Source organism: Brassica rapa, chromosome A05, assembly GCF_000309985.2.
Source record: "Brassica rapa cultivar Chiifu-401-42 chromosome A05, CAAS_Brap_v3.01, whole genome shotgun sequence".
Classification (NCBI taxonomy): Eukaryota; Viridiplantae; Streptophyta; class Magnoliopsida; order Brassicales; family Brassicaceae; genus Brassica; species Brassica rapa.
The window spans coordinates 17,988,780-18,006,647 of NC_024799.2; the positions used below are offsets into that span (position 1 = coordinate 17,988,780).

At 32.4% G+C, this 17,868-nt stretch overlaps 3 protein-coding genes across 4 annotated transcripts; 1 reads left to right on the forward strand and 2 right to left on the reverse strand.

The window, feature by feature from the left end:
- Positions 1-28: 28 nt before the first annotated feature.
- On the reverse strand, positions 29-3,017 carry LOC103868949 (CBL-interacting serine/threonine-protein kinase 7). Its single transcript, XM_009146996.3, has one exon. It carries the CDS (start codon positions 1,448-1,450, stop codon positions 182-184), a length of 1,269 nt encoding a protein of 422 aa, XP_009145244.1. The 5' UTR covers positions 1,451-3,017; the 3' UTR covers positions 29-181.
- An 11,239-nt stretch (positions 3,018-14,256) lies between these two features.
- Positions 14,257-15,102, forward strand: LOC103868998. The gene has a single exon (XM_009147042.1). The coding sequence runs from the start codon at positions 14,257-14,259 to the stop codon at positions 15,100-15,102; it is 846 nt and encodes a 281-aa protein (XP_009145290.1).
- Positions 15,103-15,547: 445 nt separating this feature from the next.
- Positions 15,548-17,788, reverse strand: LOC103868950 (armadillo repeat-containing protein LFR). 2 transcript variants are annotated; one of them, XM_009146997.3, is made up of 8 exons: positions 17,538-17,788; positions 17,253-17,425; positions 17,038-17,171; positions 16,722-16,972; positions 16,501-16,606; positions 16,258-16,396; positions 16,058-16,185; positions 15,548-15,959 (listed from the first exon to the last, which is right to left on the reverse strand). In XM_009146997.3, exons 1-8 carry the CDS (start codon positions 17,728-17,730, stop codon positions 15,704-15,706), a joined length of 1,380 nt encoding a protein of 459 aa, XP_009145245.1. In that variant the 5' UTR covers positions 17,731-17,788; the 3' UTR covers positions 15,548-15,703. The 2 variants fall into 2 exon arrangements, with proteins under 2 accessions (XP_009145245.1, XP_009145246.1); XM_009146998.3 differs by having other exon boundaries at positions 15,704-15,959; positions 17,253-17,422; positions 17,538-17,786.
- Between the last annotated feature and the right edge of the window lie 80 nt (positions 17,789-17,868).

A 17,868-nucleotide genomic window follows, 5' to 3' on the forward strand; every position in this document is an offset into this window, starting at 1 on the left:
CACTCATAAAAACACCAACTTAAACAAATAGTCGCAACAAGTGATAGCTGACATCGCTGCTGATAGGTGTATTAATCGCAGGATGCTGAGACATGTGAACAAAGAAGCCCACAATACAATTTTGATGCATAACTATACAAGATTGAACAAAAAATAAAAGAGCTAACACGTCATAAAGTATTTACATGACGTCATTGTGCCATGAGAGAACTATATCTCCAAGCTCTGTTATCAAATCGGACCACTGTGAGTCTTCTTCTTCTCCTTGAACAACTTTCACTTCAACCACCACAACATCCACCGCTAACTCCACCGCCTCCACAACTATTTCCATTCTTCCTCTTCCTAATCCAACTACCTTGGCTTCACCTCCTTTCTTCGTCTTCTTCACTACATAACCTAACGTCTCCCCAATCGCCTTCGCTTTTTCCTCCACTTCCACGGCGGAGACCTTCGCCGTGAATCTCCTCTCTCTCTTTCTCTTAACCTCAAACAATCCGGAGAGATCTAGCCCCGACGAAAGCGAGATAAGATCAAAGGCCGTGATCGAACTCGATTTCTCAAGAACCGGTTCCGGTTCGAGGACGTTACAATCCAATTCAGAACCGGTTAACGATTTCTTGAACCAGGTTGTATTCATAACCGCCTCTATGCTCATCCTCGTCTCAGGATTCGGATCGAGCATCTGATGTATAATCGATCGCGCTGGCTTCGAGATCCAGCTCGGGAAACGATACTCTCTCCGCTGAATCTTCCGATACATTGAAGCAATGTTGGAGTCGTCGAAAGGAACGTATCCGACGAGAAGAACGTACAGTATCACTCCACAAGACCACGCGTCAGCCTTCGCTCCGTCGTATCCTCGCCGCGATATAATCTCCGGAGCCGTGTACGCCGGCGTACCGCACGCCGTGTGGAGCAATCCGTCTCGAAGATGCTCCGGCAAAGCGGATAAGCCGAAGTCCGAGACCTTGAGGTTCCCTTCCCTGTCTAAGAGGAGATTCTGCGGCTTCACGTCGCGGTGAGCGACGCCGTGGAGGTGGGAGAACTGAAGCGCGGAGGCGAGCTGCTGGAAGTAGCGACGCGCGGCGGATTCGGGAAGCCGGCCGCGGCGGAGGAGTTTGGAGAAAAGCTCGCCGCCGACGGCGAGTTCCATGACGATGTAGATTTTGGATTTGGTTGCCATGACTTCGTGGATCTTGAGGATGTTGGGATGGTCACGGAGACGACGCATCGCGTCTATCTCACGGATGATCCTTGGCTCCATGTTGGATTCGATGGTTCTCTTCTTGTCGATGATTTTGATGGCGACAAGCTCGTGGGTTTCGATGGAACGAGCTAAATGGACTTTCGCGAAGCTTCCGCTGCCGAGACGGCGGCCGAGCTCGTATTTTCCGAGAAGGATTTTCGCCGGAGATGACTGGTTTTGCGGTTGAGGAAGGGAGTCCATGGATGGAGAGGTAGTGGTACCTGAGTTCTTGGGTGGTTTTCACTTTTCAGGGACGAGTTGTTTGGTGACCTGATGTTCGGTTTTATAGTGAGAAGAGATTATTGTTATACCGAAAATACCCTTAGAAAGTAGTAATGATTTAATTTGAAATTTTGTTTTCCTGATATCCGGAATTGCTATAACTTATACACATTATTAACTTCGACGAGTTCATTCCTGGAAAATAAACCTAGTAACATTTATTCATCAATAATAATAGGTGCACATTCTCAATAATATCACAAGATTATTAAATTTATATAACAAAACTTGATCATTTATGAGTTTTAACATATATGTTTTCAAAATCATTAACAATTTAAATCAATTAGTCAGCATTTTGTGTTTTCATATATACAAATGGTCAAATAAACCTTCTTGAAACAAGCAGATATTTACATTTACATTTATTTAAGTATCTAAGTACACAATGTCAGTCCATTGTTATTTTAATACAGATGTGGATTCTTGATAGTTTATGTATGTTAACTTGTTAAGTCAATCAACTAAAGGAAAATTTATATTTCAGTTCTGATGGAAAGTTTATTTTCAACTAAGAAAAATATAAGGTGAGATATTCAAATTTAACATTAACTAAAGATTGACCTACGCGGATATTGGTTTTTATATTTTTATACATTGATGTTTTTTTTTCATAATTAGTGTTATATATTTTAGATGGGTCGCAATATAATTAATTGTATTCAAAAAAACTTAACCGAATCGGGGTAATATGGTTATTTTTGGTACAAATATCCGAACCCGTTTCAGACACATTTGTTATTTAGATATTATTAAGCTCATATACATTATAACTGAACTCATCCATACCTAGAAGGACCCAACTCAAAACCCCACACATAAATTTATAATATTCAAGCCGAGCCTAATTTCAAAAAAAAAAGATACCCGAAAAGAACAAACATGTACCTAAATGGATGACTAGTGTTCATGCCTAACTGATTTTATAAGCTAATAAAAAGGACTTTTTATATGTTTGGTTAAATTAAGTGAAATAGAAAGAGATTTTTTTATTTAGTAAAGTAATTATATTGAGTGAAAAAAATTAAGTGACAATTAATGTAATACATTTTTATTATTTTGATTTAAGTTACTATTTTATTCACAAAATTTGTATTTGAATAATGTTTTTAGCAATGCAATTTTCCACCGATTGAAACTAAAAAAAAAAATTTATTAAAACAAACTAAACCGAACGTTAACCCATATGCAAAATCCAGTTATTTTACATTTTTGATTCTATAATTGGCACAAAGTTAATGTTGATTAACTAATAAATTAAAATTTGCACTATTATTATTATGGTAATATAATTAATGATGTGATGTATTGTTAAGGTAATATAATTAATGAAATTGTTAAACTAAGTGAAATATGAGAAAACAATTAATTTAATTATAATATATAAATTACTAAAAGGACACTATACGTTTTTATGTTGTTATCCATCTTTCCAAACAATTATTATTTATACTGCTATCCATGTTTCCAAACAGTACCAAAAAGTAATTCAGTTTTAATAATATAGATATGCAAAATCCTGTTATTTTACATTTTGATTTTATAATTGGCACAGAGTTAACGTTGATTAACTAATAAATTCAAATTTGCACTATTATTATTATGGTAATATAACTAATGATGTGATGTATTGTTAAGGTAATATAATTAATGAAATTGTTAAAATGAGTAAAATATGAGAAAAATTAATTTAATTATATTATTGAAAATACTAATAAGACACTATATTTTTTTTATATTGTTATCCACGTTTCCAAACAATTCTTATTTATAGTGTTATCCATGTTTTCAAACAGTGCTACTTTAATTTTAATAATATAGATTAGATTTTTTGATCTGCGCGCGTGTGCGCGGATGTATTTTTTTTAAAAAAAATATGATGCTATTTGTTTTTTATGTCACTATTTAGGGTTGGGCAAAAACTCAAATTCGAAGAACTGAACCGATCCCAATCTGAATAAGTAGTACCAAATCCGAGCCGAAATTGATTAAATATCCGAATTATTCAAAATTTTGGTATTTGAAGAACTGAAACCTAATCCGATATGAACCGAAGTATTTTGGGTATTCAAAATAGATTTATATAATTATATATTAATTATTTTAGATTAAATATATATATATAAATATCGAAAATAGATATGATACTCTTAAGTTCATTTAAGTACTTGAAAATATATACAAATAATCAAACGTAAATATCTAAAATAGTTAAAATATAATCAAAATTCAAAAAATAATTAAATAATTATTAATTCTCTATCCAAATATTTAAATCAAACCAATTTATATGTTAAGTTAGGTACTCTGACATATGTTATTCAAATTTATATGTAATATATTCTATTGTTTATAGATTTTTTAAAAAATTAAAGAAGATAATAAATTTTAAATTTTTTAAAATAATTTAAACTGGTTAACCAAATCCGAACCGAATCATCAAAGATCTGAACCGGACACAAAATCCCAAACAGACCCGAAAACGAACCCGAACGCCCACCCCTCACTATTATATATCCTATATGTGTCATCATAGGTTACCAAAATATGTGTTATCATATAATTAATCGTATTTGATATGTAACATCAAATAAGTAATCTTATAATTAATAATACTTTATAAGTACAATCATATAAATAATCACATATATTATATTTTTAAATTTCAATGTGAAATATAAAAACCATAATTTAACTTGGTGTTTGAAATTGGGCTTTGTATTGTATTTTTATTATTGAAAACATTTTTATAATGGTTATTGGAAAATCTGTTAGTTAAAATCAATTTTTAAATATATGTATATTTTTGAATGAATTTTTGATATAAATCAATTTTAAATTATTATTTTAATTTGAATATGTATATAAGTAACCTAAGCTATTACTTTTTAATATAGTGTAATGGACTTCCAATTTTTTAATAGCATAAACTCATTATTATTTTTCCTAACTTACTGTTATCTATGTTTCCAAACAACACTATATTTTTTTTAATTGCTATATATGTTGTCAAACAAAAGCTTAACGTATTTCTAATTTAATAAGATAGATTTGTAAATGTTGAGCTTAACTTTTATTGCTAGTAAAGAGAGACTCACAAGGTCAGTAGATATTATTGGGGTGATCTCCTCTTTGTAAAATGAACAAATCATTGCATGACACGCTAATTACAGAAACATATAAAGAAAAGCTAATGGCTATATTTAAAGAGAGCATTGATGATGCTGTGAAAAAACAAAGTGATAACGCATAATCCATCCGTTCATTAAAGTTACATATTCCAGAGAAAAAAATTGTTTAAAAAAGATCTATTTTTTACTTTTCAATGCATGTTTTATTAACTAATTGCAAACTTCAAAAAACTTAATTACACTAATTGATTTTTTATTGGCTTAAAGTTATTGGAAAAAAATAAACACAAAAAATTATGCAAATTTAATGTCAGTAGATATTATTGGGGTGATCTCCTCTTTGTAAAATGAACAAATCATTGCATGACACGCTAATTACAGAAACATATAAAGAAAAGCTAATGGCTATATTTAAAGAGAGCATTGATGATGCTGTGAAAAAACAAAGTGATAACGCATAATCCATCCGTTCATTAAAGTTACATATTCCAGAGAAAAAAATTGTTTTAAAAAGATCTATTTTTTACTTTTCAATGCATGTTTTATTAACTAATTGCAAACTTCAAAAAACTTAATTGCACTAATTGATTTTTTATTGGCTTAAAGTTATTAGAAAAAAATAAACACAAAAAATTATGCAAATTTAATGTATTTTATTAAAATGTGTGAAAAATATAAAATATGGATCTTTTAAGAATAAAGAGAGTATTTGGCTTTGCGTCAACGATTGGAGAATAATGTTATATCCATGGTTGATACGTGCCCTAGAAATCTTGCACATAACATGTTAGGAGTACAGACAAGCAAAAAAAAAACGAATCTTATTTAGCTTTCCACAAAAAGATCAACTTGAACGACTCTCAATTGTATCTTACTGGTCTATGTTGAGAACTTGTCACCTAAAGTTAGCTAAGCGATGAAGGTAAGATGTATGATTGATTGACTTGAGAGAACCGAAATGATTTGTGCCATGTGTAACAAAATTTTCGTTTGCAAAGTTTTTGTCGCGCATTTTTAAAGAGGATTCTAACCCACTCTTAAAGGCCATGTATATTTTTTGTTTTACATTTTTTAAAAGAATTAATTTTTATATTTGTATTTTTAGTCATATTTTTTTTCTTTGTGTATATTTTTTAGTCATATTTTTTTCTTTTTATAATATTTCTCTTAAATTAATTTTTATATTTGTATGTTTTAGTAATATAGGTATCCTCCACATTCCACATATCTACTCATAATTGAAATTTTTTTGAACATTTTTGAAATGTTGTTTAAATTGGCTATTCTGAAAAAGATACAATTAGTATTAAAATTAATTTTCAAATACTACATATATAATTGATTACGAATATTTTGATGAGTAATAAATAAATTATGAAAATTGGTACGCGCAATATTGATAAATTAAAAAATGGAATCAATTTTTTTAAAACATGATACCAAAAGAGATAGTATATAAGCATATATTTTACAAACAAATTTTTCAAAGGTTATAAATAATAATAATTTGTTTAGTCGAAAATAAAAGGTTATAACAAATTCTTCAATCATAATTTCATATTTTATTTTAGTTTTACATATTATGCACGTGGAGATTTTCTGTAACACGTTATATATTCCAAGTTCAACAACCCTTCTGATCAATTATTCAATCGAATTATATAGTTTCCTTTGCAGATCAATAGAGTTGGAAAAGTATTCGTTATTATATATAATGCTCCAAAGTTGTATTTTTGCAGTTACCTCTCTACATCTAGCTAATAGAACCACATGTCTTGATTTTTATTATAAACATATATGAACCACATCGTGTATGTGTTGAACCAAAGATGTCTTAGGGAGAGTATTTGTTTAGTATTTCGTTTTAATTACATTCAACTTTATGGGAGAAAATATTTACTTAGGAGAAGTAGAATATCAATTCTTTTAGAAAAATATCTGAGGTCGATATCACAATAAATATTCCACTAGTGAGTGCTTTAATGCTAATCATGACAAAGTAGGAGTAATCACTATCGCAAATAGAGAATAAATTTTGGTGTTCAGCATTGCCGTTGTATCTGTTGGACACTTTGTATTGGAGTAAATATTTATTTGTTCAGATAATTTGTCTTCCTACTTTCAACGGTCCATCTTTTTTTTTTTTGCTAGATTCTCTTCTTTTCTTTTTTCTCTGTTTTTCAAACTGGACCGATCTGATGGTTGAACCAGATTCGATCATGAACCTGTTATATTTTGTCGAACCAGTTATATAGTCGGATTTTTTTATTTAATTGTTTCGTCCATAAACCGATCACGTTGCCGAATTGAATCTTAGAGTTATTAAATTAATAAAAATCATTAAAACTACCAAAAACTATATACCATCCATATAAACATAAAACTAATTTATATTTATAATGTTTTATATTTTAAATTTATTTATATTTTAATTATGTATCATATTTACTAACATTACTTTTAAATTTATGAAATAAAATTACATTAAACCAAGTTATCGAATCGGATTTAATCCAATTAAACCATATTAAACTGTGACCTAAAAATTATTTGGTTTCTGAACCGGTTTTAAAAACACTGTTTTTTCTACCTAAAAGTTTAATTAAACTAACATTTAAATAAAAGTAATTAAATTGAACAATGGACTAAGGATAAATAGGTCATTTACGTAGCGCGCAAACTGATCATCCGTGGCCCTTGGCTTGAGCCAACTAACAAACCGTCAAGATTCCTTCGTCGTTGTCGACTAACAGGTGGATGGTTCTGCTTCGTCCATGTCAGCAAAGACCTTGGGCCTGTTATGGTCCCACAAGATAGTGAAGCAAAATTGATGTTCATAAAATAAAATTTTGATTGTTCATAAAAGCTTTTTTTTTTTTTTGAAAAGTTTATAAAAACTTATTGCCAAACTAACACAGTTAAGAATCAAGATTCATAAGAAACATACATCGTACGTGTTTCAAAAAAAAAGAAACATACATCAACGCTCAATTTGGCTTATTTTATTCGTCCTTGATTTGGACTTTGCCAGTCCACGATGTCATATTCGTCCCACACTATAACTTGCTAATATCAGTACATAATAAAATATTATATTAACATGGAAAATTTCACTCATATGCATACAAGGATTTTATCATATTAGTTAGACCATTTTTGATTCGTATCTTTAAAAAAAACATTTGTATATCTTTGGTATATTGAATGTAGTGGAATATATATGAATATGTTGCATCAAAATATCTTAGTTAGTAATATAATATTACTGAGTGTTCAGACCATGTTATAAAAACATATACCACAATTTTGTGAATTTGAAGAGAGCTAAACTTGGTGACAAAAAAAAAGAAGAGAGCTAAACTAATTAAGTATGAATTTCATTATCTTTTGTATCTAATTATGTTTCTCGAGATTCAAATATTTGGGTGTATTTTTTTCACTATGTGTCTAGCTTTAGTACGTACTTGGAGAACAACAAAAATTACCAAACTTATTAAAAGTAGTATATGAAAGTAAATAAATAGATAAATCATATATGCATGCGTAACTTTTTTTTGTAACATGAAAGGGTTAAATCCAATTCTATTAAAGATATATACATAACCTGCGGGTGGAGGTATGCATAACTTACCCATGTGCTTCTCATGGATTGATCGTAATAAATCCGATCTAAACAAATACTGTACATGTGTAATTTGTTTGCTAAAACATCTTTTAATCATATATGCATGAATAACTTGTGGGATAAGGTGTATGGGAGATTTCATGGAAACTGTGTTAGCGATTTTAAGTATTCACGTAATTATTTTCGTGATTTTTTTAAAGATGTCTTATTGGAAATGAGAGTCGTCGGGGTCTCGGGATACTACACCATTAACTTTTTTTAAAAAAAGACGTGGTGACACAATTAGTTCCCATGCAATAATATGTCGAATTACGTGACACATATCGATAACTTGCAATTTCAAAATAAAATATTATCATTTTCTCCGGTTATAAAATTTTGGTTATGTGTTATGTAATAGTATGTGGTTATGAGGTGTTCTTTCTGCGATCAGATAGGTGGAGAAGGTGAAACGTAACGCCCGAATGAATTGGTACAATTGATATAAGCAATGAAATATAAAATACTAATTTAAATTATTTTATATCATAGGACAAGTTAGGCAAGATTGTTCTGGGTGAAATTCGGACAGGAAAAAGACTATTACAGTACTTGTTTCCAGTTAATTGGGAAATAATCAATAACACATATTCGACATTTTAGTATGGGTTCGTACATATTTTATATCTTTTATTATTACAATCTTAGCTAACTCTTCTATACGTTGTATGATATTAATACTAAATAATATAAACAATTCTACGTTAAGTATACTGTAACTGATTTGTCAACAGAGACGATATAGTTCAACAACCAGGCAGAATAATAAGTAGTAACCATATAATAACGAGAAGATTAGAGTACAAATAACAAAGAAATGAAATTTATACTAAGCAAAATGAGCTGAAACCTGGTTTGGATGAATTTATACCTGCGACTTAAAACATTTTGAGATGCCTTTTGTTCTGCTTTGCAAATAAAAAATGTTTTACCAGATTAATGAAATGAAAGTCTTTCAACAAATTAAATATGTAGTAAACAGATATATAAATAAAATAATTTATTCATCAAAAGAAACTGCCAAGATCCATCATCGAGTAGAAGACGACATGATTTTGAGCCAAAAATGAAAATGATACTATTAAATCTTTAAAAATATTCGGAAATAAATTAGGGGATGCATTCAATTTAATATTTGAGAATATCTAGAATTATTTGATATTTAATGAAGTTTTAGATAATTTGTGTGAATTTAATAAACCTTAATACTGAAACATTATACAATCAAAAAAATATAAGATTTATATTTTTAAATTTCCAACTAAAAACTCCATTAAAATACCTTAAAATAAAAAAATAAACAAATCTCATTAAACTCACTACTTCAAATTTTTCAATAACACTAGATCTTACAATACAATTTGAAATTAAAAATACAACAATACTTTTTTACAGAAAATAATATCATAATTTAATAATAAACAATTTTTATTTAATACAAATTACTCCATTCTCATATTGAATAAACCATTATAGAAATGGGGTCACGTGACTTGAGTAACCGAGTGAAATCAAAGCATATGCATGGACTAATTTTGATTAAATTTATCTCACTAAGGTCAGTTTGATATGTCAAAATTCTATAATTCAGTGTTCTATAACTCTTGTGTTTCTAAGTTACAAAAAAAAAATCAGTGTTTTATTCTCAGTATACCCATATAATGGAGGTAACGTGTGAGGCCGAAACACACACATAAATATAATTCATACATCTATAGTGATGTTTAATAACTTTCATAACTTGGAGAAGCAATTAGATAAGAAATTTGCAGATGAAGTGGTATATATATAATAGTAATATAATCATAAACTAACGTTAGAGCATGAGAATAAACATAATTGAGGAGAATATATTTAACCATTTCGCTCAAGACTATATTGGATTCTAACTTTTACTTCATACATTAACACTTTTGAATGGTAACTTGTTCATTTAAGAAATGAATAACTAGTTACAAAAAAAAAAGAAAACAACAAAAAATTGTAGTACAGAACGTGATATGCTTCCAGTGATATTCTGGTTCTCATACATTAGCATAAAACCTTAGACTTAATATTCTTTTTTATTTTTTATAGGAGTCACAAACGTTGTTGTTCCTCTGAAAAAAAAACATATTTGAAATCGATGTATCAAATTCTCATACCCCGGGTATGCATGCCCCACACCAATAAGGACCAATCAACCCGTTACTTTCCACTCAATTAACGTTAATCCAATAACCAATTATAAGACATTTTACACCCAAAAAGAAAAATTATAAGACATAGATCGAAACATGACACGTGTATATTACAATTCCGACTTATCGAGTGAGATTGGCTTCAAAACTCTGTTTGGTTACATACCAAAAAAAAACTCTGTTTGGTTACACAACCGCAGAAATCAAAATCTTGAGGTCCACTTTTGTGTGGTCGGATACATGCGAGCCGAAGGAAAGAGAGCATCAGTGGACTGTGGACCACACAATGGCCTCAGCAACGATGTCTTTATACCCGCATATTATACATTTTAGAGTTTAGTATATGCATTTAGAGTATAGTATTATTAGTATATATTATTATAATTGAAACTATGCAATTATTTTATAGAAACGTTACATCAGAAGAGGTTCCACACTTGGACCAATGAAGAGGCGCATTTCGATTAGCAAAACTGGGACCTCTTCAAGTAGCACTATAATTTGAGAATTAGATTTTGTTTCTTCCCCAACCACTCAATTAAGGTTTTTAATCAAGAGGGAAAAAATCTCTCTCAAAGAGAACTTCGACCGCACGCATTCTATAATGGATCCATATATGTTTTATGCAACAAGCAAAAATAAAATGATTATTTACTGAAAATAATCAATCCTGCGCTCGGGACAAAATGAATTATTAATGCAGTAACATAAAGAATTTGGGAGTACGAGCTAAATATATTTCTTCTTTATTCCTTTATATATATTTCTTTCACAAGAAAACTAGAACATAGTAATATAAACGTGTATAATGAGAACTAAAGGTCTGACTGGTTCTCTGCTACCACCTACAAACACAACTTTTGTGGTTGGTAGCAGTTATTGGCGTTTTGCAATAATTATTCAAACCGTTTTAAATTCATTCAAACTGCTTTAAACCTCTTAAATTCAAAAATTGATTCCAGTTTGTGGTTGCGAATGGTTGCGGAAGAGTAATTTTTTTTCTTTAAAAGAAAAATATCAATACAAAAGTAAAAATAAAAATAAAATTAAAATTAAAAAAATTAAATTGAAATAATAGATATACTAAAATATATCTTTTAATTTAGATGATAAAATTTTAAAATAAATATATTTTCTATAATTTAAAAAAATTTAAAACTATAATTTTGTACATATAATTTTTATATTTATTACAATATTATGATGTTTAATATTTTTATAATTATAAAAAATATAAATATTATTAATTTATTATTTAACTGCTGGTGTATTGCGTAGTTAATCAGTCATAAGTATTCCGCAAATGCACTAATTTCTAACTGCAATACCAGTCGTACAAATCGTTTAAAACTACTTAAAACTGCAACCACACGCATCTATAAATTTATGCGATCGCAATCGCTGCAGGTACACCAATCAGGCCCTAAGTAACCAATTGTGAATACCGTAATAAAATTAACCGTAAAATATTTGATTCTGGATTTCATCGCTGTTCATGATCATTGCTTGTACGTATAATTAACTCTGGAATAGGTTATCACTATGCGTACGTGTTTTGAAAAGTCAACGGTTTGTATTCATTTCAACTCCATAATACAGCAAAAGGTAAAGTTGTCGAAAATAACACTCGGATACATGCGTTTAAGTTCGGTAGGAATACACTAGTTTGCGTTGTAGTTGTTGTTGGTCACAATTATGGGTAATTAGGTGTTGTGCGCTCTAGTTGCACAAAAAAAAAGGTGTTGCGCTCGTTTTAATATCAAACATTTTATAATTCAATAAGCATATGCTAACCGAATCCAAATAAAAATATATAAAAAGAGAAAACGTCCTCTCGTTTACAAGAAAAGACGTTAACTGATTTCAAAGAAAGATTATTACCAAAAATGTAAAGGACGAAGAGATTTTGACCCCATCTCCAATATGGCAAATCAATATGTCACACTGTATATGTGGGCTTGATCCTTGTTATTTTATTATATACCCGTAAGTTGGTGAACAATCTACGTTGTACGAAAGCTTCATCGGACGTCTGATTCTAGTGCTGGGTTTGCGGATCAACCCGCCCGACCCGCCCCGCCCCGCTGCGGATTGAATCATTTTTTTGATTCAAAAAATCGACCCGCATAACTCACAAACAAAAAAATTTCTACCTGCACCCGCTCCGCAAAAACCCGCGGGTAACCCGCTTAACCCGCGGGTAATATTAATTATATTAAAAATAATTATTTTAATTAAAAATAATTATTATATAGTTAAAAATATTATTTTTAAAAATTATATTAAAATAATATATTAATAATTAAAATTATATAAATATTTACGAGATTTAATATATTTTTTATAAAAAAAAAACATTTTTTTTTTAAAAAAAAATCTTTTTTCTTAAATTTGCGGGTTAACGAGTACCCACGACTCAAATTCGACTGATCCGCACCCGCCCCGCTTAAAATAATTTTGACCCGCACCCGCACCCGCCATTGCAAATTTTCAAATTCTTCGACCCGCACCCGCCCCGCAGCGGGTCAAATGGGGCGGGGCCCGCGGGCATTAATTAAAATTCCCAGCTCTATCTGATTCCCACTTCGAAACCAGAATCAGAATTTTGTGGAAGTTTATGGAATATCATTTCCAAAACGCTTCTAAAATTTCTCTTTAAAAATACGTTGGAAACTTATGACTCCATTTTGGAATCACGTTTCCGTTCTCTTTAAAAAAAATTATAATGTCTTATATCAAAAAAAAATATAAAATTATAATTTTTAATTTGTATAAAATCCAAATTTTAATAGTATTAAATAGAGAGAATAGAAATAATAAAATATTAAAATTAATACTATAAATTATCTTTATGCATTGAGGTTTTAATTAAAGATAAATCATACATTCAAATATATTATGTCAATTAATTATAAAGTATTAAAAGAATTAATATAATAATTTATTTTAAATTTAATTTATGTGTATTTTCACAGTTTTAGTATGAAATCATTTCAAAATTATTATAAATGAATAAATGCTTTACTTAAATTTAAGCAATATAATTTTTAGTTTTATATTTTTAAAAAAATTGTTACATATGTATATATATATATATATGGATACGTTTCTAACACGTACCACTTCTTAATTTTTTTTTAAATCTCGGTTATGCGTTTCCATACGCTTCCGCTTCCACGTACCCGCTTTCGTTTCCATGTAACACAGTGAAAAATACACTCTCAACTATTTTAACGTGAAAACGTGACCATTTCAATTATATATGAATATCATATAATAAGCAGACAAAATATCTCAATTTGATTATAGTTTTCGTGGGGTTGGACGATCGACACGAACCATTAAATGTTGGTTTTTGTTTTTTTAACTGTTGAAAGAAAACAGAAATCTGAATCTTTTTTATTTAACAATTCTTTTCAGCTGCAAAAGTATTTACGGTACTCATGTTCTAATCAAAATACCGAACATGGATTGAGAAATGCTGAGAAGTTCTAAAGATTTAATGAAATATCGTCTCGGATTAGTAAAGATCTTTACTTGATCAAATGATGCAGTTACGGGGTAGAAATCTCAGGCCAAAGACTCAAATGGTGCGAGTAGGTGAACAATTTTTAACGTGAGTACATTTTGGAAAAAATAAGAATATACCACTCTCTTATCCATCTCACAAGTTTGTTCAGAGTACAATTAATCAGAGTACTGTGTTGAGTACAATGAATCATGTGCATAGAAACAACAGTACTAATCAAGATGAGGGTTGAGAATGGAAGATCGGCCCGCTTTTGGCTAGATAACTGGGCACCCACAAGCTCCATAACCATGTCGCAGGTCTTCCCAGGTGGCCGTCTAGGCATTCCGCTGAATGCAACCATCGCTTCACTGAATCGAGAGGGGAATTGGAGATTACCATCGGCTAGGTCAGAAGCAATGCTTGAACTCTATGCCTACATGACAACAATTGAGCTTACCAGTCAACAAGATTACTACGAATGGGAGATACAAGGAACAACAACCACAAAATTTAGCACGGGAGCAATCTACACTTACTTGCGAGGTACAATTTCAGAACCATCTTGGACTAAAGCAATTTGGTTTCCTCGAGCTATCCCGAGACACTCTTTCCACTTGTGGTTGGTGACTCTTGATCGGTGTCCAACTAGAGATAGAATGATCCAATGGGGAATTCAAGTAGATCCTACCTGCCTCCTCTGCAATTTGGCTCCCGAATCAAGAGATCACCTATACTTTGACTGCTCCTACGGCTTCGCACTCTGGACAATGGTAACAACGCGATGTCGAATCACCCCCAGGAGATCTTGGAGTCGAACGATCGCCCAAATGGAGACGTTACCTCTGCGGAAAGCTGAGCGTCTTCTTACACTCCTCTCATGGCAAGCAACTGTGTATTGGTTATGGAAGGAGCGCAATGACCGTCACCATAACAACACCTTCAGGTCGGTTGATTCCATCTTCTCTCTGCTTGACCGTCAGATTAGAAACAAGATCCAAAGCTTTAGGGAATCAAATCCTACCCTCTCCTCACAGATGATGCAGCGTTGGTTCGAAACAACTCCAACTCGATCAACTCCTTCGTAAGCATCGACGCAACTTTCTCCAACTTCCTAAACTGTCTACCGATTCACTTTCTTGGGCTGGTGGGCCTTGCAAACATGAAAGTTCTTTATTTGAGTCTCGTGGGTTTTTAATTGTGTTATGTGGAACTAGGCATTTGCCTGAAAACACTAGCCTTGGGCTTGTAATATTTTCTTTTCTTAGTACAAATGAAAGCCAGTTTACAAAAACAAAAAAGACTATATAGTTGGAACATAATTTTCTGGTTACTAAAAAGCCCATTAGTCCACAAGATGTTTACTACAGGTATGCAGTAATGCAGATAGCCATATGAACAACATTAAACATGTATGTTCTTCTAGGGTGACAATCTGAAGTGAGGTATGATCATAGACATGTGTTTCTCATGTTTTAGATCTGCACGCTCAAGATCTTTGCAGATTCTATTTTGGATGTATGCAAGTGCAACAATGAGAAGAAACCACCATCTCCTTTGTTCAACAATACGGTGCTTTAACAGTACATATCAAATAATGAAGTCTACTACTAATAATAATACATTACAGCATAGTTAATCAAAACCACTAATCTTCTGAGAAGGACACTGACTGACCAACCCCACACATTACATTCCCCAGATTCCCCTAGCCGAAGCCACTCTGCTATTTGATCTGGCAGTTAGTTCATACAAAATCCTCGCAAACGAATCAGAATACTTACCATCTTGAAAAAGCAGCTCAGCAAAAGCATTCTCATACGCCAATAGCAACCCTCTGTTCTGTGGCTCAGAGACAAGGTTCTCTAGAATCATTGCAGCTTTCCTGCAGACTTCTGGAACTGGATGTGGCGTCTTTATCACTTTCAACAACCTATCAATCGCCCTGAAAACAATTATTACAGAAACATAACAATGTGTCATTGGTGTAATATAAAAACGTGTTCATCGTATTTAGTTAAGGATGCATAGTTTTTGGATTACCATCTCTCACTTGCAAGCTTCAATCTACAATCCATGTTTACTTCCACAAGATTGTAGAGTGCCCCAACAGCTGCAGCTTGTGCATCGACGGCTGGTATGCTCAAGAGATCGACTAGTCTCTTGTGTATCTGCATGAGGTTGGTTCAATTAAGGAACCACAAACCACCACATAATTACATTATAAAAGAAGTGTATCAAACCTGCGGAATCAAGGGACTAATGAAAGGTTCATTGTCTGGATTGATTATCAAACGCCCCAGCAGTTCAGCAGCAGCACAGTTCCAAGCTTTGACAGAAGAATTGAGAATCCCTAAGACAGCTTGAACTGCTTGCTTTTCACTATTTGCAGAAGAGTGATGAATGTGAGTCACGTTAAGTTAGAGATTGAGAAACAAGTTCAGATGCATTCTGGTAGAAGAATCCAAGTATATACAAACTCTCACTTAATCTTGATGTATGACTGTTTAGAGGAGCTGAAAATACGAAGATCCATCAAATGCGCTAGGTTCACAATGGTCTCAAGCGAGTTTGTGACCAGCTCTTCATCCTCTGCGAATTAAAAGATTCTCTTAAGTCCATACTTCCAATCATATATTGAAGCCAAGAAAAAGGAATCTATCAGAGGCGAATGTGAGGTAATAACACACACAGTACTTGTCCTTACCGGCCATATGATCGTTTATGCATTGGTAAACAGTTTCTAAGCAATGGCGATGCTGAGCCATTATAGTTTCATTATCAGGCATGAAGGAGAAGTTGCGGATGACGTTAGATGCAGCAATGGCGCAAAGCTGTTTCTCTGCTCTGCCTTCATCGTCTAGATTGAACAAACCATCCTCTTCATTCCACCACTGAGATGACTGATGTTTGCTCTTTTTCCCTAACGTCTCACCAGGTGAAGAGCCAACGCCGGATCTGCTACGCCAATAGGTTAAGCAAAGAGAACTTGAAAAGGAGGAAACTTGAAAGATCATACTCACCCAGGTGGTTGAACAGAGGCAAGAGCATCGAACTCGCTCCCGAATCCTGAAACAGAAGAATTCACACCTAAAGACCTGACCCTAGTTCCACTTGTGAAGTCCTTAGGGAGAGCTATGTCACGCCAGTCATCAATCTGCCAATTTATGATTGGTTCAAGAAGAGAGAATCAATCTCCACAGTAAGTAAGTAAGTAAGTAAGTAAAACAAAACTCACGATTAAGAGAAGGGCGTCAAGCAAGCCAGGGATCTTAGCAAGAGGAGTGAAATCTCTACGAATATCATCTCTTTCTTTGAAGGAGAGCAGTGTAAGTGTGTTCAACGCCCATGTCACCTCGCTCTTCAGACCACTCTGTAACGCCAGCACTATTCTCTTGTTGTTCTGCTCTACTAAAAAATTCAAAATCCGCGTAAAGGAATCAATCATCTTTAGCTCCCTCACACACACATTCCAAAACTAGATCTTCACTCAATATAAAGATTGGGTGATTTGGGAGCTTACCGACGAAGGAATTGTGAACTAGAAGAGAAGGACCGAGTAGAGCTGACGGAGACATCGCTTCCGCCGCCGCCGCCGCAGCTGCTGCAGCTGCAGAGTTTGCACTCGTACTACCGAAGGGACGGCCTCTCTTCGCTGGCGGAGCCGAAGATCCACCCGACTGACCGCCGGATTTCGCAAACTCTCGTTTCTGCATCTCTCTCGATGTTTTGGCTAAAGTTAGGGCAAGTGAATCCGGTTTAAGAGTTTTAGGCAATAAATAAAATAAAATATATTATAAAATGTTAATGTTAATTAAACCGAACTCTCTAAGTCAGCCAGAGGATTCCGGTTT